Source organism: Wyeomyia smithii, chromosome 3 (genome assembly GCF_029784165.1).
Source record: "Wyeomyia smithii strain HCP4-BCI-WySm-NY-G18 chromosome 3, ASM2978416v1, whole genome shotgun sequence".
NCBI lineage: Eukaryota > Metazoa > Arthropoda > Insecta > Diptera > Culicidae > Wyeomyia > Wyeomyia smithii.
Genome location: NC_073696.1, coordinates 203381501 through 203405117, shown reverse-complemented (window position 1 = coordinate 203405117; position 23617 = coordinate 203381501). Strand labels below are relative to the sequence as shown.

At 37.2% G+C, this 23617-nt stretch overlaps 1 protein-coding gene across 2 annotated transcripts in view; it reads left to right on the top strand.

Moving 5' to 3' along the window:
* Nucleotides 1-8213: 8213 nt before the first annotated feature.
* LOC129733214 (uncharacterized) overlaps nucleotides 8214-23617 on the top strand; it is a 115638-nt gene continuing 100234 nt past the window's right edge. Inside the window, exons 1-2 of one of the 2 annotated variants that reach the window (XM_055694879.1) lie at nucleotides 8214-8402; nucleotides 8916-9347. In XM_055694879.1, coding sequence (XP_055550854.1) covers nucleotides 9305-9347 — 43 coding nt within the window. In that variant the 5' untranslated portion in view covers nucleotides 8214-8402; nucleotides 8916-9304. Of the gene's footprint in view, nucleotides 9348-23617 lie in introns of both variants that reach the window. The other variant, XM_055694878.1, reaches the window with a different exon arrangement.

Genomic DNA, 23617 nt, shown 5'->3' with positions numbered 1-23617 from the left:
TTCGTGGTTTTTATTCGCTTCGAAAAAGATCTTTTATATGCTGTATACACAGATCCGACTGCACTGCCTATAATCGCATACCAGTCCCATATGAATTTTCATCGTTTTTGAGTAAAGTATCAGATTCCATCTATTTCTCGCTCTACTATCGATTAGGGAAACAAAAAAGTATGTTTTATTTGAAAAAGGTCAGAAAAAAATGTGAGGCCAAATTGTCCCGTCTTGAAAATAATCGCATATCAGTCCCACCAAATGTTTTTCCTGAGTATGCCCATATTTTTTTCTACAATCCATATAATAAATGTTGTTTTTCAAGCTTTTAACTGTTAAAAAATTATCAATTAATCAATGATTGCAAGGTTATTTCAAATAAATTCCACACACAAGATAATTTTAAGTAGACACTGAAACTGCAACTTTTTCTGAAGGTTCGTTCCCGAAAGGTTATTGGTTTCGTCAATCAGAGGGATAATAGCCTTGAGCAATGCTGTTTTCTGCGAGGGATTAAATTCCTGTGGATGATCTGCTCACTTCCAATAATTATTCAAGTTGCAATTGTCACAACTCAAAAGTTTTTAGTTGCTTAGCTAAAAACAGCTTGTAGCTCTTTTCATCGCCGTTGTCTTCCGTCAAGTCACTGTTGTAATGAAACTGGAAACTTCCTTTTCTCAATACCACTCTTCCAATATGCTAAATGCACGGTCTAATCCGGAATAATTTTATTCAGCACGCATTGCGAAACGCTGAAGACATAAGAAAGGATATTATTCAGTAGTATATCCAAGACTTTAACCTTATATTTTGCTTTTTCAACGACGGCCGTAAAGTCGGGGTAAGTAATTAGTGGATGTTTCCGCCATTCTCCATGCAGAATATTTAGACGCTGTCTGCGGCCATAAACGTCTGCCCATATTGAAAATACTTGAAAAAATATGGAGTAGTACACCGACTGGTAGAAAGTGAGACTGGTATGCGATTATTTTGCTACTCGATGGCCTAAATAATCGCATATTAGTCTCTTCCGTATTTTTCATTGTAATTTTCACGACAAAGGCAATTCTTCAATGAAGAAGTTATGATTGAGGTCTATTTCATTACATCATGACGAAAACATTAGAATAACCCACCCAAACAGGAGAAATATCCAAAACAAGAAAAAAATCTTCAAGCGCTGTTTTCTCAACTTGATGATTTCCCAGATGGGACTGATATGCGATTATAGGCAGGCTACATGTGAGATGGGTTTTTGATTTTGTACTTAAGCATCAAAAATTATAAATACACTTTCATTTTTAAATGAGTTTGCTTAATAATAATGTTTTCTTTCCAATTTAAACTCAATTCGTATTATTTTTACACGCGAATTCTATAACTTTTTACTTAACACCACTTCTGCACAGTACTTTCTTGTTTCTTCAACCATTTCAATCACTTCCGGCCACTCTTGAACTTTTTAACATTTTTCGCTGGCCTATTACAGAAGACGAGGCGAGCGCCGAGTTACTCGTCTGACCAATCTTAGTATTGCAGATGACGAGTCGACTGTCTTCTGTAATAGAGGCCTATACGTTTCCTTAGCTCCGCCTTCGATAGAGCCCAGAAAGTTTCGATTGGATGAGCTTCAGGGCAGTTTGATGAATTCATGTCCTTTGGTAGTATATGAGACATTGTTTAATTCATATCACTTTAGCGCATCCTTAGACCAAGATCGGACCAAAAGACTGCACGATTGTTATGCGATTTAATCAAGAGTAACAACCTTTAATCTCGAACTGTTATTAGTAAAACGCGCCAAACTGCTGCACAGTGGCAGATCTCTGACCAAAAGTCGGAAAAACCTAGAAATCTTTTTTAAATGACTAGAAATTACATATTATTACAATTTTGGGGTGGTGAACTCATTTCTGATGTCAGAAAATGTTGAAAATAGCAATTTGCGCACCTTAAGTGCCGTAAGGCCTTTCTCATGATCAGATTATATTTTTTTTCACTAGGGGAACCGCTCTTTTATTCATCTCAACACCTATATTTATTTCATTGCTTCTATTTGTCCAATTTACTGTAACATTTAACTCTTTTTTTCAATGTTAAAAATAATTCTAATTTCCCCTCTCGATTCAGTTTAGTAAGTTAAGAGCGATGAGAAAAATATGGGTGCTAGGATGAAAATCCGAGTGGTTCCCTTACATGTTCTTCATCGAAAAACTTTGGATTCGTGTTTTTTTTTTGTTTGGTTCTTGGGGTACTCATTTATGAATTAGGGTGGTCTTAAAATCGACATATTTGAATTTATTTCAATTGGAAAAATTTGTAGTTTTTGAGCCGTTTGACCAATTCAAGATCTTTCTACGACAAACTAAGGTCTTTTAAGGAAAAATATAAGACCGTATGGTAGTTTATTTTGACATCATTTAAAATATAAAAGAAGATATATTTTTTTCTCATCAATTCAATCTTTCCTCTCTTCATACATCTTGTAGTACTGGAATCGTTTCACAAGTGTATATAAAAATGTAAAATTTCCAGTCAATCATTTTGTTTGAATACACGAAGCTGAATATTTTACAACTGACCACCATACGTCTCCATAGTTTTTATTTTTCACAATATCTCCCAATGAGCAACGATGTGCAAAATGGGGCCCAAAAATCTAAAAAGTACAGTAAATTTCCCATTGGCTGTTGGTTATCCGATCGTTCCGAACCGTTTCACAAGACAAGATTGTACGGTAGAAATGAAATTAGAAATACCTACATGTTTTATTTGGCTTCTCTGCAATATCGTTTACCTGGATCGAGAAATTAGTTGTATTTTCGGTCTTGAAAATCTGCCAAAAAGTACATAAATTTTTCTACAAAATTAAACTGGTTGTATCCAAATCGGATCAAAACTAAGGAAGTTACAGGTGTTCGCAGTTAGGCTAAAAATTGTGATTTTCGATGATGATTTTCGAACATTCAAAGTGCGACCAAAAATCGATATCCCAACCGATTTTCATAAAACTTTGGGAAAAGGTCATTCATAGTTTGAGAACCTTCGGAAAAATGCAAAACATAAAAAATATTGACATGAAAAATCGAGGTTTTTTCCGGCTTCCGACCACTGTGCGCTGTGAAGCTGATACGAAATCATAGCTAAGTTACTATTAGCTGATATGGGACCATAGATAAGTTACCATTGGGATAGATGAACGTAAAAGTTGATATGATAATCATACATCTCTAGTTCAACAGTAACTTGGCTATGATCCGGTGCGTAGATAAAGGTTCCTCTACACTAACTGGTTAACCTTTTTTTTTAACCTTTTTTTTTTTTTTTTTTTTTTTTTTTTTTAGAGACACATGAATCATCGCTTCTTTCTGAGAGACATGATCCACCAAACATAGATATAAGTTTTGATTTCTAAAGATTTAAAGAACCATCACACCTTAACGAATAGTATTAAGAATTGATATTTACTCATACAGAGAAGAACTTCATTTATTATTGTTATTGTTAGCCGTAGGTTTAAATGATATGTATTTTTAAATTGTATTTATAAAAGAGAAAAGATGAGAGGGTTTTTATGCCTGTTTGAGGAGGAGCAGTCGGGATACGGGCTCTACTCAAGCTGGCTTTTCCCTACTCCAAAAGATATTCGGCCCCGTTATTGCGGTTGGGCCTAAATAAATATTAGAGTTTAAAAAAAAAAAAAAAATGGTTAACCAGCAAATTGATCTATGATTAGCTGATTGTACAGCAATGTTTTATTGCTAAGTAACAAGCAAGCAGTACTCTGTTTGTTTTAGTGGACATTCAGCAAACGATCTGTCACTTTTATGCAATTGGACATTGCTCAAAGATAAGTAAATTCCATTTTGCTAGAAAAACAGCACACCAAAAATCAGCAAAATTTCGTAGGTTTCCCGCGATATAAATTTGGTGTGATAGGGTATTTCTAATTTCCGGAACAATCTATCTATACCTATAAAAATGCAGTCCGGTCTGTCTGATCCATATAGGCTCGAAAACTACCGAACCGATCGACGTGAAAATTTGTATGTAGAGCTTTTGGGGGCCGAGAAAGGTTTTCATGATAGTTTGAGACCCCTCCCTCTTCTGGAAGGGAGGGCCCCCATACAAATGAAACACAAATTTCTGCACATCTCAAAAACTAACCAAGCAAATGAAACCAAATTTGGCATGTGGATGTTTTTAGGAGTGACAAATATGTCCATATTAGTTCGACACCCCTCCGCGGTTCCATACAAATGAAACTCAAATTTCTGCATATCTAGAGAAATAACCAAGTAAATAGAACCAAATTGAGTAGGTGGATGTTTTTAGGAGTAACAAATATATCAATAATGATTTGACACCCCTCCCTCTTCAACAAGGGAGGGGTCCCATACAAATGAAACACGAATTTCGCACAGCTCGAGAACCAATCAACCAAATACAATCAAATTTGGTAGGTGGATGTTTTTAAGGGTAACAAATATATATCCATAATGGTTTGACACCCCTCCCTCTTCTATGAGGGAGGGGTCCCATACAAATGATACTCAAATTTCGCACAGCTCGAGAACCAACCAAGCAAATATAACCAAATTTGGCAAGTGAATGTTTGTAGATGTATCAAACATGTCCATAATGTTTCGACACCCTTCCTTCTTCTGACATGTCTCCAAATGCCATTTTTAAATCCAAGATGGCGACTTCCGGTTTCTGAAAAACAGCCGAAAATGACCAGATACCACCCAATATGGGTATTTCCGGAATTGTTATGACGCACTGAAGCCACAAATCAACCTCAGACAACATTTCGAATTTTAAGATGGCGACTTCCGGTGTCTGGAAAACAGCCGAAAATGACCAAATACCATCCAATATGAGTGTTTCTTCAACCAGAATGACACTCAGAGGCCAAAAACTGTCCTCTAATGCCATTTTGAAATCCAAGATGGCGACTTCCGGTTTCTGAAAAACAGCGGCAAATGATCAAATACCACCCAATATGAGTATTTCCGGAATTGTTATGATGCACTGAAGCCACAAATCGACCTCAGACAACATTTTGAATTGTAAGATGGCGACTTCCGGTGTCTAGAAAACAGCCGAAAATGACAAAATACCACCCAATATGAGTGTTTATTTAACCAGATTGACACTCAGAGGCCAGAAATTGTCTCCTATTGCCATTTTAAAATCCAAGATGGCGACTTACGGTTTCTGAAAAATAGCCTGAAGTGACCAAATACCACCCAATATGTGTATCACCGGAACCAGAATGATGCAAGTAGCTAAAAATTGACCTCCGACACCAGTTTGAATTGTTAAATAACAACTTCTGGGAAACAGCCGAAAATAACCGAATACTACTACATATGGATATTTCCGTAATCGAAATGATGTATAGAAGCCAAGCATTGACCCTGGACACCATTTTGAAAAAAAGTGGAAAAAAAATGACCAGAAAATTTCACGAAAAAACCCTGTACAAAATGTTCACCTGCTCGAGAAAACACCCTGTGCAAAATTTCAGCTCAATCGGACTTAAAATGGGGTGGCGCAAAGCGATTGAAGTTTGGCTTTTTTGAAAACCGAAAAATCACCCAAGGGGGTTTTCGAAATTTTTTTTTGATGCCAAATGACTTAAAAACGCATGAAACGTCGAGAATTGGTGTCATCTGAAAAATTTTCTTTTTGCAAAAATTTGCTCTCTGGGACTTTTTTTTCAATTGTGGAAGGCGGAGTTCAAAATGTTTAGAATTTATTTTTTGAAATTGATCACTAGTCTCTCGAAATAGCTTGTATAATGATATACACTAGAACTAGCATCGAATACATTATGTTTCATTAGGGTGGTTCATTTATTCGACATAGGGTGGTTCATAATATTGTGTAAAAATGAGTATAAAATAAAAAAAAGCACTTCGGTTCGTTTGATTGGTGTGACGTTTTTGACAAAGTTGTAGATAATAATTCTATCTTTTCAAAAAAATTACACTCAAAAAATTATTCATTCAGAAGTTAGAAGAAAGATTAAAAATTAATTATTCAAAAGGGCTCATTTTTTAAAAACCTGATTTTTTTAATAAAACCTACGAAAGATTACCAAAACAATGAAAACAGTCCGATCATATAGAAATTAAGAAAAATAAGTTATCATTTTTTGAAAAAAATTTTTTTTGAAAAAAAAATTATTTTCAATTATTTTTTTTAAAAGGCATATTTTTTTGGAAGGACAAAATATTATCTACAACTTTGCCGAAGACACTATGCCGTTTCGACTGTAGACAACACTGTAGAAAACAACACTATTTTTAATTTCCAATTTTGTATAGGTTTTTTTTTTTGAAATTCGAGATGACCATTTTGCCTGGCACCCTAATGACTTTCAGTTTCAAAAAAAAAAAAAAAAAAACGAAAATAACTGAAATGCATTCAAAATTCATTCCGGAATAGAGGTAATATACAAAAGCCAAAAGTCGAGGATGTTGTCAATCCGATAAATCCAATCATTTCAAATGATATAAACAAATCGCAAGGAATCAATGAATTTGAAATGTTTAAAATTATTAAATTGAACACTAAAATAGGCGAGACGAAGTTTGCCGGGTCAGCTTGTAGAATATAAAAAGATCCGTTTGATTTCGACAATTCCTTACAATTATGTTAAAGTTTTGTTCTATGGTTTGTTCCATTAATTAGGTTATCAATGGTAGAAAGATGTTTAAACAGAAAAATGTATTTAATATTTTTCAAGACTCCGAACTTTCAGGATTATAATTTTACAATATATTTACTAATAAATTTACTGAATTTTATGTTGGATGTGAAACTTATGTTCACTATGAAGGTACTGATTTCCACCCAACATTATAGAGCACGTTCCATTTTTATGTGTCATTTACGCTTACAGTGAGTGTCTTGTCGACTCTGTAGTGTACAGTATCTGCAGGCCGGCATACACTATACAGAGTTGGAAATTTAGGGGGTCTACTCAGGGGGGACTTACTGCTGTCAAAATTCATATATGTGTACGTTATCGCAGATCAACTCTGGTCCATGAAGTTTGTTGGTCCATGACGTGCTGTGTGGCAATGAAACTTAATCACTTTTAGCCAAATACAGGTTGCTGCCACAAAATTTCACTACGCAACGCATTAGTAATAAAAGTTTTCTACGGTTTGTCGAGTTTTGTTAAAAAAAGAAACGTTCTAATTCTACTAAATTTAACTTTGATCAAAACGATAAAAACCAAAACAACCGGACGCCTTGTTGCCAATATGTTGGTCACGGTAACACGATATTTGACAGATAGATTCCCTCTGGGTCTACTACTTTCCAGATCTTTTGCTTGACGGAAAAAAAACCTGTATTTTTGAATCAACGAGAAAACCTTCCATAATTCACTCATTGCTTTAAAAACGCAGGTGCTCCACCAAATATTCTAACTTAAAAAAGTGCTCCGCAAGGCGAAATATCTAAGAACCTATGTGGTGGTTGTTCTTTTATTAACAAGGTTTTTGCTTGACGTACTGGGAATATCGATACGATTTCTAGAGGAACCTTTCTAAATTTTGGGATGATAATTTTGGTTATGCACCCAGGTTTTGGCTACAGTATTTGAATTTCATGACAAAGTATAATGCACGCCATTCATTCATACATTCCTCCTGTGGCAGAGACGAGCATTCAGAGAAACTGACAGCCTCAGACAGCACGTTGGAATTGCGCGCTTCATAGAATTGATGGATACAAAGGAGAGAGTGACTGGCATTTGCTCACGCTTCTCTCAAGAGACTCTGGCCTCTGGCAGCCTGCCATGTGGCAGGCTGAACGCCAACGCGAGCGATCGGGCGAGATTTTTGCCGTAGGTTAATGAACAGCTCTACTTACGGCTGTTTATTTTTCTACGGCAAGAATCTCGCCCGATCGCTCGCGTTGGTATTCAGCATGGCAGAGGCCTCGGTTGCGCATGCAAGAGTCGAAATGTGTTGATAACGATGACAATTTCTCTCGCTCACTGCAACACGCATTGCACGCTCACCGCTCCCGCTAGTTAGAGACTGCAGGAGAGTATCAAAACATTTATGTTTATCATACATTGCGCGCTTGCACGGCGCGCGCTGATTGACCTTTGATGAGACGCAAGGCGTATTTTAGTTTTCAGTCAGCTGGACGGACTTCCATTATCAGTTTGCACTCCTCTCATGCTGGAGGTAGGTACTCACTGTATCGGACGGAACATTAGAGGGGGCTTCGAGTAGAAGACTTCATGCTAGGCTGCATCAGTCAAATTCGAGCCGGCATTTGGTGAAGACGTCGATATCGTTTGTTTATTGAAGCGTTCGTCGTTGTCGTTGGTGGTTAAGTTTTGCGTGTTTTTTTCTATGTAAACATATCACGTCAGAACGGTACGTTAGCGATCTGACAAATCGCGCTGGATGCTGCAATTTGTGTAATTTTATACATGCACTGATCACCGTCAATGAAATGACTGTATTGAATTAACCGGCTCATTGGATGGCTGGATGAAACCTTCCGAAAAGCCAGTATTTGCCGATTCCCGCTACCGGTGTTAGTGCGTTCGATTTACTGGAAGCTGACCGTGTTCTGTTTAAACTGGCAAGAGAGTGAAAACAAGGCAAATGTTAGCTGTTCACTTCCCAGATCGTAAAAGAAGTGTAATTGATTTGTGAATAAATAATAGTTGATTGGCACGTTTCCAAGCCGGCTTTTTTCGTCGTCGTTCTCGAAAGCGTGAATAACTTTTGAATTGTGTGCTGAGAGCTGAGATTTGTGATGTGTTTTTTACTGAACTAGTCCGATGGATGACGATTGAGTGAATTTTATCATCCAGGTCTACGATGTATGTACAAGCATAAATTTAGCAGTTTATTCAGTCGTATTCTGTGTATGATTTGCAGCCGTGTTCGTGGTGTATGCTGTGCAACGTAGCAGAAGCTATCAAAAATTCATCAGTTCCTTTGAGAGGTTCGAAACCTACTTCAAATGTGGAAGTGAGTATTTCTGAGTGAGGTTACACATCCCAGCCGAAAGTGTTCGATATAGAAAAGTGTTTTCGCTATTACTTTTACTCTAGACAGCAACAAATCGAACGCAGGTATTAATAATTTGGTGCACGTGTTTATTCGAGTGTTTTATAAATTCTCAAGTGGTGAATTGTGTATGCAGAGCGTCGTTTCTCAACGTTTCCAAACAGACTAACGCTAGCCGAACATAATAAGGAGAGATTAGTGCCACACTTCCTAACATCAGTTTGACAAATCTACTATTTCCGCTTGGCCACCCGGAGATGGACATAAGGAGCTTAATCAAGATTTGGGCAGTTTTGTTCGGTAAGTGGGTCACGTGGCAGATTTCCGACAATTTGTATTGATTGATTAATGACTAGGGCAGTTATATTATATAGTCGATTATTTAGTGCGCGTTATAAGTAGTACAATGCAGATCATTGATTCAACCATCTCAAATAATCTTTTTATCTAAATTTCAAAAACTTGAATGGCTAGCGGCCACTATGATTGCTTTCTTGCTGGTAAAGATTTAAAAGTCATTCAGATAAAAAAGGCACAAAATCATAATCATGCGTGCCACCTTTTAACCTGTAATCTTGAAAGAAGAACTTTTCCTTTGATTTAAAGGCAAACTTTTGGTTCACATGTTACAGTCAACAAAGTTTTCATCGATTGCAGCCTCTGCATGGTCATTAGATCACTAAACTGAAAATTGAAAACTGGTTCAAACAAATTGTTCAGAGCAATGTTTGTTTACTGGCTAAAACATGATGGGCTGTTCTTTTGGCAAAAATTGCTTACAATCATAAAATTTAGTTCATCATATTTACTGTAAATTGTATGAAAAAAGATTTATATGCATTAATACGCACACCGCTACCGGAATATAAGAACAAAATTTATCCGAAACCCGTACATCGAGTGATCATTTCAAAAATGACTCAGTGAACGCTTCGCTGCGACGGTGGGCACGAAATTGACAGTGATTGATGGTCACGAGTTTGCTTTTTTTTGTTGTTGGTGGGACCAGCTTAAGTTTTTTGTTTTCGATTAGCCCCTGCTATTAATTGATATTTACCACAGCCTCATCGGCTTTGCTATGCAAACCATTTCGGTTCGTATCGCGCGCACCAAAGTGATTGACAATGATTTTTGTCTGCATAGTTCCTTGGCCGATAATCAACGAAAGATCTTCGAATTGATTTGAATTTATCATATTTTATCTTTATTTGAAAAATCTTATATTTGGGAACAAATCCATTTATTTGTCAGTTGTCAAACTTGCAGACCAATACGGCGATTTTAAACATGGTTCGGTTTTTATACTACAGATAAGCTTCCGGATATGGTTTTTACCTTTAATGAAACTGTACAGATTGTGTGTGTGCCTAATGAGACAGGGAATCTTAAAAGGTATTTGACGCTAACTACTAACACAAACTGTACAAAAACGCATTATGAGGATGCTATGTCGTTCCACTAAAGGGAAAAAATAGGTATAAAACAGAAGATGCTCCAAAGGATTCAGAATAAACTTCTGAAAATGATATTGAAGCTTCCTCGTTGGTTTAGCACATATGACCTACACAGGCTTACTAATGTGGAAACATTAGAAAATATGTCAAACCAAATTATCAATAAGTTCCGACAAAAAGCGTTGCAATCTTCAATTACAACAATTAGCTCACTTCAGTAAAATAGGTGTAAGATTAGGCTAAGGTTCAATTTTTAAATTCATTTTTTTTCTTGACAAGTAGGTTTACAATTTTCCTACAATTATATTCACTTAACTGCGGAAGCAATTACAATCACCTAATGAAATAGAAATTAAAATATATGTAATAGTGTTGCTACGTCACCGTTTGTGGCAGAACACACAATATAAATTCTGAATAAATATTAGTAAATAATTATTTCATCACAAACCATCTCCTCCCATTTAAAAAAAGGTATAAAACAGCAAAAATATTATATAAACGTTCGTTATTAAAGCTGTTACGAGTTGGACTGTGGACTTTACAGTGGATTTATTGTTATGGTCAAATACAAAAGTTAGTTTTTCAGTTTCATTAGTGGTAGGCCATGCTTTGGTGAAAATAAATTCTGGTATTTGAGAAAGCAACAGTAAATGAAAGAATCAACAAATCTAGAGAAACATTTCAAAAGATCCTATCTGCTTTGATCGATTTTTCAATTGATCACTTTCATTCAATCACCACAACTTATCAAACACCTTTTATGACACGTTATTTGCAAAAGTTGATAGCGAAGGGATCACTCTAACCATCTGAACGAAAATCCTACTTGGGAGAGTTACTAAAGCTGAACCATTACCAAAATAAAAAGACGCTTCGGAAAAACGATGAAAGCAGATAGGACCTTTTGAAATGTTTATCTAAAGGTGCATATTCAAATGAAAAAGGCGAATGTTAAAAATTTAATTACTTCACGAACTAATTTTATTTTTTTGTTCTACGGCAAAATTTTAGTTTTAGTGTAGCGGGCAATCATCACTAGTCAATAATTTATATGTTGATTTTAAGGTAGCGTGAGAATGTAGATTAGGTTGGGGCAAGGTGATCAATTTTCCAGAACCAAGGTTTTTTGGTTCCATTTGGGGCCCCACACAATCCTAAACTTACCGGAAGTCGCTTGGTTTTGTCTCCGCTTGGCGCTTTGAATTTCAAATTTGTATGAAAATTTGTATGGGAAAACCTACTTTTTTGCATTTCCCTTTCTAGAGAGCTCATTAATGCTTGAATAATGCAATTGCAAATGCAATTGCGTTAAAGTATAGTAATTTAGGTGCTTAACAACTTCGCCGAAGACACTGAAGAGCTAGGATGTCCCTAAAAAGTTATGACTGTTCAAAGATGAGTATGTCGAATTGAATGCAGAAAATTTTTTTTCTGCCAACACTGCCAGTATACCAGCGTCAGTAGGATTACCATCAAAAGTTTCATGTCGTATCGAGTCTAGACACTCAGTTGGAACAAGCAAACAAATGTAGGTCAATATTCTAGGCGCAGATTGGATCTACATCATGATGCAGAGGTAACTTCTGATGAAAATCTGACTGACACCAATACAGTGGTAGTGTTGGCAGAAAAAAATGTTTTCTGCATTCAATTCGACAAACTCAATTTCGAACAGTTATAATATATTTTAGGGGCATCCTAACTATTTAGTGTCTTCGGTAAAGTTTTTAAGCATCACAAAAACCTACTTTGTTAAGTCATAAAACGTGTGGTTTAAGCCATTCTCAGGTCTCTAGAAAAAATTGCAAAAAGCAGGTTTCTCCATACAAATTTTCATACAAATTTGGAATGCAATGCGCCAAGCGGAGAGAAAACCAATCGGCTTCCAATTAATTTAGGATTGTTTGGATTCCCAAATAGAACCAGAAAAAACTTGGTTCTGTGCTATCAAGATTGATTTTTTCATATAAAAACGCCCCACTCTAATGTAGATGCATGACATGCAAAATTGGGTGTAACTAATCAACAGAAATAAGGCTAGGTCAATGCTCATTTTTGCCATATTTTAGAGGTTTTGTTCGAGTATTTCCGAGTTTCACCCCATAACTAGTGAGGAAGCCTACCAGTTGTCAGTGCGTCAGCTGAGTGAACAAATAACAAAATTACTGCATGACAACACGACGAACAGATGTTACCCCCCTGCGTCTGTATCCGTAGGCGCGAAAATACATATCGATCCGCAGATCATTCGTCCACTATGTTTGTTTATGCTTAGATACTGCCTTTTCTTATACTTCATAGGTCTGTCATTTGCAGTGCAGCAAGCGTGCTCTTCATAGCATAGCATTCGGCCTTTTCTGTTTGTTCCACGCGTTACGCATCCGTAAAGCCGGGTTGGGATTGGAGTTTTTTCAGTTTGTTTGTTTTTATGGTGCGTATAGCTCGGCATTCTCCTAGCAGGTATTATTCGCCAAATAAAAATCGTCGAGAAGTTGATATGGATGTTGTCAATGTGACAAACTAATGCTTCTAGTCTTTTTATTTTATGACATAAATCAAAGACCAGAAATAATTTGCCGAATAGGGGAAGTAATGTTGTTGTTCTTTTCTATGAATAATCTAAATAGAAAACATTTTTAATCATATGAGGAAGTACACCAGCTAAAGAAACAAGGCTATAATATTTACTTCAGGGAATCCGTCGGTTACTCACATTTCGTTCCATATCACCTATAGTCAAAGTTCAATGAATTCGTCTAAGCTCTTAAAAGCACTTTGTTCAAATTTTGTTCTACTGATAACGCGTGTTGCCAATGTTTCCAGTTGAATTTCATGTATTTACGCCGGCATCGATTGGGACATTCGTTGTATTTCGACCTGTCAACGCTAATTCGTTTCACCTGGTGTCTCGGAACGCAGCTTATCGTTCGTTTATCGGGCCGTATGTTGTGTGTGAAAAAATAAACACACGGCTTTTTACTTATTTTTCTTCCTAATGATGGTGACGATGACGATTATGGTTGCGAAGAGAGCTGTTGATTTTAGACGTTTAAGAAACCGGACCGGCAATCATAAAACACATTCTTTGTTGGAGTTCTGTTTGGTGCAACTTTATTTCTTGTTCTTTTATAACGTCCCATCTTTGAAAGGTTTTTCATTTAATCGCTAAAGAAAAAACATTTTATTTGCCGCTGAGGTATTGCTTGCTGTTATTGTTCACTAAAAAGCTTTATATGATTAATAATAAAACTAATACAGCTAGAATATAAATAATATATGAACCGGTATGATATGAAATATGTTAGGTAGTAAAAATAAAAGAATGGGTAGTCGCTTCTTTTAGAAAACTGGAGACAATTTGCATAAAATCATGCCTCAAATTTTTTAAATGATTGTTACCTGGGAAGGAGAAACGAATACTACACTCAAAACAGAGAACACGCACATGCGTCGTTTTCTGATACCGTGTAACTATCTTCTTTCTGTAACGCATGCATGACTCAAATGAAGGAATACTGAATGTGCAAATGTAATAGACTAATTAGACTAATTTTTCGAGACTGTGTTTCCTTCAATTTGCCATTGTTAGGGTTTGCAATCCCGGGAACGATTTCCCGGGATTCCCGGATCCCGGGAACAGAAATGTTGATTCCCGGGATCCCGGGATTCCCGAGTTCTGCGAGAATTTTTGTATGATTTACTATAGTTTCTTATGCGATTGTGCAATAAAATTTAATAAGTCAAACTGGTGCGACCTGAAATAAATCATTGAATAAAACTCAAGGTCAATATGGTATTTCAACGTAAAAATCATCTTTACATGTTAATTAGTAGATATTCAATTTTTTTAAGACTGACTTGTTTTAAGTCGTATTGAACTGAATATTTAATATTTTATCGTTTTTTCCCGGTTTGTCTCGGTCACAGAAAACCACTGAATGGCGAAATAACGAAATAACGTAGTTAATCAACCAAAATTCTTCCTCGGAGTCCTACGCTCCAATCAATGGTGACATAAACTACAAGAGGGTTTGAAATGTTGTTCTGTCAATGAAAACTAGATTTGTGACGAAGTTTATTTAAAAAAATTGCACCGTGTAATGTTATAGCAAATATATTTAATTAAAAAAAGGGAATAGGTTTGCTACCGCTCAAGTACCTAAATAGTAAATATTTACTGTAGTGTACAACATATTTTGCCCAAAAAAATCCGTACCAAATATAGCAAATATTTGCCTCGTCCAATGCAATGCCTGCCTAACGCTCAGTTTTCTCTTCAACAAACTGAAAGCCTCGGATACCAGTTTTCAATTAAAGGTAGCAAGAGCTGAAATCGGTGATTTAAAAGTGTTCTAGAAATCGAACATCAGCGGTAATTCAACGGACTTGAGCAAAGTCTTACAAAAGGAAATAACATTTTTGAGCTTAACGGAAATTTGTAGCGGATCTGAAGCGATTGTTTGACGACATAAGGACCTTCAATCCTCCGCTTCGGCAAATATATGCTACAAAAATCGATCACGAATTTTTATCGTTAACTTGAATATGTTTTGTTTTTCATTTGTTTCTTTTTTTTTGTTTTTCATGCGAATTGTATGAAATTGTAATCAAGTTTTTGTTACCTTTTACTAATAAACTTCGTTTAAAATTTGTTAAAATTGTTTTTTTGCTAAAAATTCTTCCGTTCCCGGTTCCCGGGAATTCCCGGGAAATAAGATTTTTCATTCCCGTTTCCCGGGAAATCGATTCCCGGAAATATTGCAAACCCTAGCCATTGTATAAAAGTTTTTTCAAAGTTTCGAGTTTGACCGTGATGAAGTGTGTTCGAAATTGTAACCAAAGCCTTAAATCATGAGAAGCGCAAGTTTGATAATCGAAGTACGCTAGCATGATTATTACTTAAAGCTTATGAAATTTATTATTTCAGGTAAAAACAAACCAAAATTTTTTGTAAAACGACAATGAATACAAAAACTGTTTGCGATGAATATTTTTTCGAGCAACGCGATACCTTTCAGTTATAACAATACTCATCGCAAAAAAATGCTTATTTTTCCTTGGTTCAAATTGACAGTCAATGACGGCTCATTCTGGTTCATTTTGACACTCACACAGCTTCGTATCCGTTTCTCCCTCCCAGATTGTTACAGGCCATTGTATGATTTAATGGCTCGAATTTGGCACAAATCGCGCGGTAATGGTTTATGGGAAATATACCTATTGCGAATTCGAAGTTACCGAATTTATGAGCATGAATTTAGTGATTTCATTTGTAAACAAAGGACAATACAAACCCGTGACATTCTATCAATGAGTGTATGTTGATAATAATGCGATGGGCTTCATTTGATGGAAAAGAACATGATGTCCAATTCTATTTACAAAATTTATGACTTTAAACTTGTGTTTGTACTAAAATCATTCTTTTTTTTGTTTGGGGTTTAAAAAGAGTTGGGATTATAGCCATTCTACGATAAATCCTCATGTCAGATTTTAGGCTGGGTCTTGAAAAAGGTACTAGGGGAATCTAATTCTTTGGAAGCTTTTGAATTCCAGTAACATGTTGAAAAACCAAAACAATCGAACAGCGAATTCGTAAAAATGCATTGTGAGCTTGATCTTGAGCTTGGACGACCGCACATTTTGTAGTTGCTCCTCCGTGTTGGATCTGAGCTAGTGAAGTTGCACAAAGAACTACCGTCAGATGGCAGCAATCCAGTAACTTGCGCTTTGTACAGAATGACAACGGTACCGGCTACGTCCTTACGATCGATTAGGGAAGGAAAGAAGAAAATGTTATTTACTCTTTTACTTCAGTAGCCTAGAGTAGCCACGGCTCGTGCCGTATCAAAAAAATTTCTCCGCTCTCCTCGGTTCACTCCTGGATCCGCTTCAACCTGGTCAAGCCACCTAGCACTCTGGGCTCCTTTGTTTTTGGTGTTGGAGGGGTCCTTGAAGAGAACAGATTTTACCGAACTGTCATCCGGCATCCTCCCGACCTTCGTCGGGTGCACAATGAAAATCTCTCCAAGCAGTTCCTGCCGCTCGTGGTTCATTTACTACTCTTGGCTTCCAGTGTGTACTCCACCAAAACTGTCCGCAACACTTTCCATTCAAATACAGCCAGTACGCATATGTCTTCCGTGAGCAGCGTCATGGTTTCAAGACCATGGAGAACTACTGGTCTAATTAGGCTTTTGTACATCGTCAGTTTCGTGCGGCGCCGTATGCTCCTGAATCGAAACGTTCTGCGAAAGCCAAAGTAGGCTCGATTTCCAGCTTGAATACGTCATTGGATTGCCTTGTGTTATTGTCAGCGGTTACCAGAGATCCCAAGTAAACAAACTCGTCTACCACTTCGAGTTCATCGTCGTTTATAACCACCGTCCGTAAGAGGCGAATGTTGGGTTCTCTCAAGCCTCTGCCTTTCAAATAATTGGTTTTCGACGCATTAAATTCTAGTCATACTATCCTAGCTTTCACTTTTAGTCTGGCGTTCAGTGTACAGGACAATTGCGGGGCTAGCGCTACAATCCTACTGACACTAACAGTCTCTCCCTAGCCGAGACTCGAACCTACGACGACTTGCTTGTTAGGCTAGCGTCGTACCTCAAGACCAGCTGGGAGGGTCTCTATGAGTTGATTACCTTTGCTGAAAATCGCGTCTCTCGTTTCGACGCCCATTCGTCGGAATACACCCTAAAAAGTAATGTTGAACAATGTGCAGGATAGCCCATCGCGCGCTTCGAAGGGATTCGAGACTGTTCCGGATACGCACACGTAACACATCTTTCGATCCAAGGTAGCATTGAAAGGTCGTGTCAGTTTGTCCGAAAAACCGTAGTCGTGCATTATTTGCCATAGCTGGTCCCGATCGACTGTATCATGCGCTGCCTTGAAATAGCTTGCCTTGATCCATGACGAATTTTGCGAGTTATATTTTGTTGATTGTTCGTATTGTAATTGAACTGCTCTTCTTTACCGAGCCTCGTTAGTCACCAGGTATTGGCAGTAATAATAGGGGATAGGAGGGAGCCTGAGAATAAACCCATGCGTAAAAGTCTCTCTGACAAGAAATATCTCATTTTTCCACAATGCATTTATTGATTCGGTTACGTAAAAAATTATCATGAATATTCGCAATATGCAAGATTCATAATGTTACTAAAGGCCCTCGAGGATATAGATAAATTGTACCACGTACCCATTATCACTACAAAGTCAGTGACGATAATCAAAACCCGCAGAAAATTCAGCGACCGCAACGTGGGTTAGCAAATTATCATCAGAGGAAAATGAATTAACTTTTGCCGTTTATATTGATTTTATCACCTGAATTATGCGCCTCGGTGTCACGCAAATTAAATTACGTTCAAAAGTTTTAATTTTGTGCTCTGCAGAGAAGTTTCTCTGTCGGCGGCGTCCAAATTGGGGCTGGTGTTAAGTTTGGCTTTCGTTATGAATCAGGGTGGGTGGTGTTCGCGAGCAAAAACAAGAATGCAATACCAACTTTGAAAGGCTGTAGGTGCACCAATTTTTCCGCCCGGAATGGGTGTTGTGTTTAAATAAGATGAAATGTGTTAAAGGATAACTCTATCTTACGGTGATGTATTTTATTAGGCTATTTTATTTTACCACCAAAGGTGTTTCGCCCGCAGATACAATTCCATGGTTTGAGGTTTGGGAAAAACAGAGCCATTACCAGGGATAATAATTTGAAAGTGTATTGAGCGTGGATTTCGCTGCGATGCAGGGTAATACGGAACGAAGAAGCTAACAGGTATGTTAAAAAACGATCTTCAGTTCGACGCAGTCAAAGCTTCTATTGGGGTTTGAGTGCGCTCCGTTAATTTTTTACGCAGCATTACAAAAAACCTAAATTAATCCACCTAGCGGTCAGACCCAGCCTTTCTCATTCAAACTTTTATTTGTAAAAATAGATTTACATGAACGCTTCAATCCAATAAATGTATATTCACTCTTTAGGTACTAAAATATTGATGTTGTAATCTAAACATATAAAAATGCAGTCCGGTCTGTCTGTCTGATCCATATAGGCTCGAAAACTACCAAACCGATCGACGTGAAAATTTATATGTAGGGGTTTTTGGTGCCGATAAAGGCTCCTATGATAGTTTGAGACCCCTCCCTCTTTTGAAAGGGAGGGGTCCCTTACAAATGAAACATAAATTTCTACACAACTCAAGAACAAACCAAGCAAGTGAAACCGAATTTGGCATGTGGATGTTTTAAGGGGTAACAAATATGACCATAATGGTTCGACACCCCTCCCTTTTCTGCAAGGGAGGGGTTCCATACAAATCAAACACAAATTTCTGCACATCTCGAGAACTAATCAACTAAATGGAACCAAATTTGGCAGGTGAATGTTTTTAGTGGTAACAAATATGTTCCATAATCGACCTCAGGCAACATATTGGATTGTAAGATAGCGACTTTCGGTTTCTGAAAAACAGCTGAAAATGACCAATTAGCACCCAATATGAGTGTTTCTTCAACCAGTATGACGTTCGAAATCCAGAAATTGTCTCCAAATGCCGTTATGAAATTCAAAATGGCGACTTCCGGTTTTAAAAAAAAGCAGCAAACGACCAAATACCCCCCAATATGGGTATTTCTGGAATCGTAATGATGCACTGGAGCCATAAATCAACTTCAGACAACATTTTGAATTTTAAGATGGCAACTTCTGGTTTCTGGAAAACAGCCTGAAATGGACGATTCTCATTGAACAGCCGGAAATGACCAAATACCATTCAATATGAATGTTTTCAGACCCAGAATTACGCCCAGATGACAGAAATTGACTCCACAGGCGATTTTAAAGTCCAAAATGACGACTTTCGGTTTCTGAAAAACAGCCCAAAGTGACCAAATACCACCCAATATGAGTATCTCCGCAGCCAGAATGTTGCAAGAAGCTAAAAATTGACCTCAGACACCATTTAAAATTGTAAGATGGTAACTTCTGGTTTCTGGAAAACAGCCAAAAATGGCCGATTTCCGTCTAACATGAGTATCTCCGGATCTAGAGAAATCGACCAAAGACCCCATTTTGGATTCCAGGTTGGCGACTTCCGGTTCCTGGGAAACAGCCGAAAATGATCGAATATGGGTGTTTCTTCAACTAGAATGACGCTCAGAGGCCAGAAATTATCTTAAATACCATTTTTAAATCCAAGATGGCGACTTCCGGTTTGTGAACAACAGTCTACAATAACCAAATACCATTCAATATGAGTATCTCTGGAACCAGAATGATGCAATGAGCTAACAATTGACCTCAAGCATCATTTTGAATTGCTAAATGGCAACTACTAGGAACAGTCGAAAATGACCGAACAATACTCAATATGAATATTTCCGTAATCGAGATGATGCATAGAAACCAAACATTGACCCTGGACACCATTTTGAATTTAAACACGACCACTTTTAAATTCTGGAAAGCAACCAAAATACCTCCCAATATGGGTATTTCTGGTGTCAGATTGATGCCAGAAAATCTGCTGAAAATGACCGAATACCACCCAATATGAATGTATTCAGAATTAAGGCGGTGTACAGAAGCCAAAAGTCGAGGTTGCTGTCACTTCGATAAAACCAATCATTTCAAACGATTTGTTATTTGACTTTGATCATATCCTGTGGCCGATTTGTCGAACATTTGCAGACTTTAAACACATCGCAAGGAATCAATGAATTTGGAACGTTCAAATAGTACGATACCACATTTAAATTATGTTGAGGCCACATATATCGATCAAAGCAGGTATAGTTTTAAATAGTTTTTGAATTTATTTTCTTTCCATAACTTTTGAGCCACATATCAAATTGTTACGAAGTTTGTTATTTGTAAGTTTGAGAGATGACTCGTTCGTATGGCACTAGATATTTTCAAATAAGTCATGTTATTTTGGAGATAATAGACTTTCTTTGTTTTATTAACAATTTAATACATAACGGTTGCTTTATAATAGTTTATAAGTTTATGAGTTCTATTATAATCAAATGAGATGGGAACGTATAGGGCAGCCAAACTTTGAAACCACGTATTCAATCATAATTCATCAGTTAACCCTTAACTAGCCCGCTCATCTGATAATATTATTAATCAAATCGGTTGTGTAGTTTCTGAGATAATGAAGTTTCGTGATTTTCACATTTCGGTACATTTCAGACGAAATTACAGTTCGATTACAGTAAAATTCAATAGGGTGTTATGAGGCAGCTAGACTTATCAATTGACTCTAATTTTGTGGAAATTGGGTCAGCCATCTCTGAGAAAAGTGAGTGAGTTCAAGTAGTCTTCGGCACATGTTCCTTTTCATAGCTAGATTTCACATTTTTAAACAAAACAGGCAAAGTAATAGTCCGATTGCAAAACAAATCAATAGGGTCTCATGAGGCAACTAGACCTTCCATTTGACACTGATTTTATGAAAATCGGTCCAGCCATCTCTGAGAAACATGAGTGAGATTAAACAGTCTTCAGAACACGTTTCTTTTCATAACTTTTGAACCGTATGTTTAATCTTCATAAAATTTGAAAGTTTAGGGTTTTTAAGGTAGCCCGTTCATTTGAAATCAATTTTGTTCGAATCTGTTGTGCAGTTTTCGAGATAATGATGTTTCATTGTTTTTACATTTTGATACATAACCTCCAAACTAAAAATCCGATTACAATAAAATTCAATAGGGTCTTATGGGGCAACAAGACCTTTCATTTGCAATTAATTTCATGAAAATCGGTCCAGCCATCTCTGAGAAAAGTGAGTGAGAATAAAAATCTGCACATACACACACACACACGCACACACACACACACACACACACACACACACACACAAATGCTCAGCTCGTCGAGCTAAGTCGAGTGATATATGCCATTCGGCCCTTTGGAGCATATTTATACTTTCGGTTTTGCAAGTGATTGCTATACCTTTCTAGGAGAAAGGCAAAAATGTTATCAATCACTGCAGAACAACCCCGTTTCCCTAGGTTCGAGAGCTAATTGCGCCAATGGATCTGATCTTTTACGAGACAAAGTTAAGCTGCTTTGCAGTTCCAACCTCATCAATGAAAAAGTTACGATGCGTTTCCATTGGCAATGCTGAAACAATGAAGAAAGTTTTTAATTTGAATCGAAGAATGAAACAGTAAATGGAGACCCCTGTAATGCAATTATAATGTCGAAATCAACATCACAGTTTTTCCGTCCATTCCGGTGCTGTATCCCCCGCTGGGCGAAGCTGTGGTTTTGATCTATGTTTAGTTAGGTGTGTCTTTACCTTTTACGATATCAAACGATTTTATTGATTTATCAAGTTTTTCGATTTCGAATAGCTCAATTAGATAGTGGTTCAGCTAGTTCTCTCGTGCTAATTGCAGTGCAGCACTCACCTGCATTAGCATTGAATAATAATGACAGATTGACGGTAGGAGCAACATAACGAACAGATTTATCGCCCAGCAGAAACGTCGTGTAACCGGTACAAATCATGCTGTTAAACAGACTTCTACCGGATGGTGCTCGGGAAGCATTTGGTTCGACAGAGCTTTGCAGCTGTTGTAATGGCGCCATCGATCCGTTACGAATATTAATTTTCATGTAGTTCGATATGTTGTTAGAGGAATGGCCGCCACCGTATAAATCCTGTTAGTAAATTACAAATGGAGGATTTCGGTAAAACCTTTTGAGCCTTTGGTACATTTAGACGTAATCTACATTGCTCAACGAAAAAAAAAATAGGAAAACAAATCACATTCGTCAATGGTCGGTAGTGGTGGCGCTTCTGGTCTCAAATAAGCGTGAATAGTTTTAAAAAGGCCAGTAGGAGCTGTACCTCAAACTTTAATCCATCCTTGGCTAAGAGATATTTGCTTTTACCTCAAAAATGATATTCCAATTCTAATTTCTCATTACCTATTCTCTGACCGTTGTTAATCGTAATACAATTCAATATGTCATGTGGATTCATTAACATGAGATTAAAAACGAGTCATCCGGTGATGCTGAACGGCATAAAATATCCTATTGAACACTAGGGGTAAATTTGTGTTTATGGTGTTTTGTAATTAGGTCAAGATGATTAGATGGTGTTGGGGGGTAATTGATCAAACATTGCTCGATAAGTGCATACTTCTACCAAATCAGCAACAAGACATAAACAAACAAAGACTCAGGGTCAACAGATGGAACTATTGCAGAAACCACTTTTCTGTCGGGTTCCGTGATGAATAACGTTGTGATGGCGGCAGAAATCAAACAAGAATGATAAAAGTGTTCCTTAATCATCATTACCATATCAGCGTATGTGTGTGTGTGGGCTTGTATGTGTTAATATGTAGCAAAACATGTGTCATGGAACTGGTATAAAGAAAACCGATGCACAATGTAACTCACCGTGAATGAATTGTCGCAGGAGATAAACGGTCATGGGTGAATAGTCAAATCCATGAAAAAACCATTATACTTACTTCAGCTTTTTTCTGGCCATAGATACCGCCGTTTTGCTGTTCAGTTATGCAATTAACATCTCACAATAGCCTGCCTGTCAACGCATACCGACATGCAAATCTTACTTATTTTCTGTGATATTATGCGCATTTTATTTGATTTCTCCCAGTTATAGCGCAAATAGTAGGTTTACTGCACTACTCAGAACTTGTGAAACTAAAACTTTACATTCAATGATCAGTGTATAATCAGTAAATTCAGTTTTGCTATATCTGCATATCTGTGATGCGGTCATGCTCTGCACATTCTCTATCAATTCGTTCCCGACAATTCAAATTGGGTAGGTAATTCTCGTACTTTTTCTACTGCGGGCATATTTTGGACGTCGGAGGTAGCCATTGTTGGCATTCAGTAGCCCTATGGATGTATAGGTACGTACTGTACACATGATTGTGAAAGTGCATGTCAACTGCCCGATACGCGTTCTGCATCGAATCAATTTGCAATTTATTATGGTAATTACAATTGAGTGTCACCCAGCGGAATTTATTGTAATTTTATCAGCACCGGGATGGAAAAGGCCGTGGATTAATTTGAAGTACTTTTAACTCTGATGAGCAAATATTTCTCGT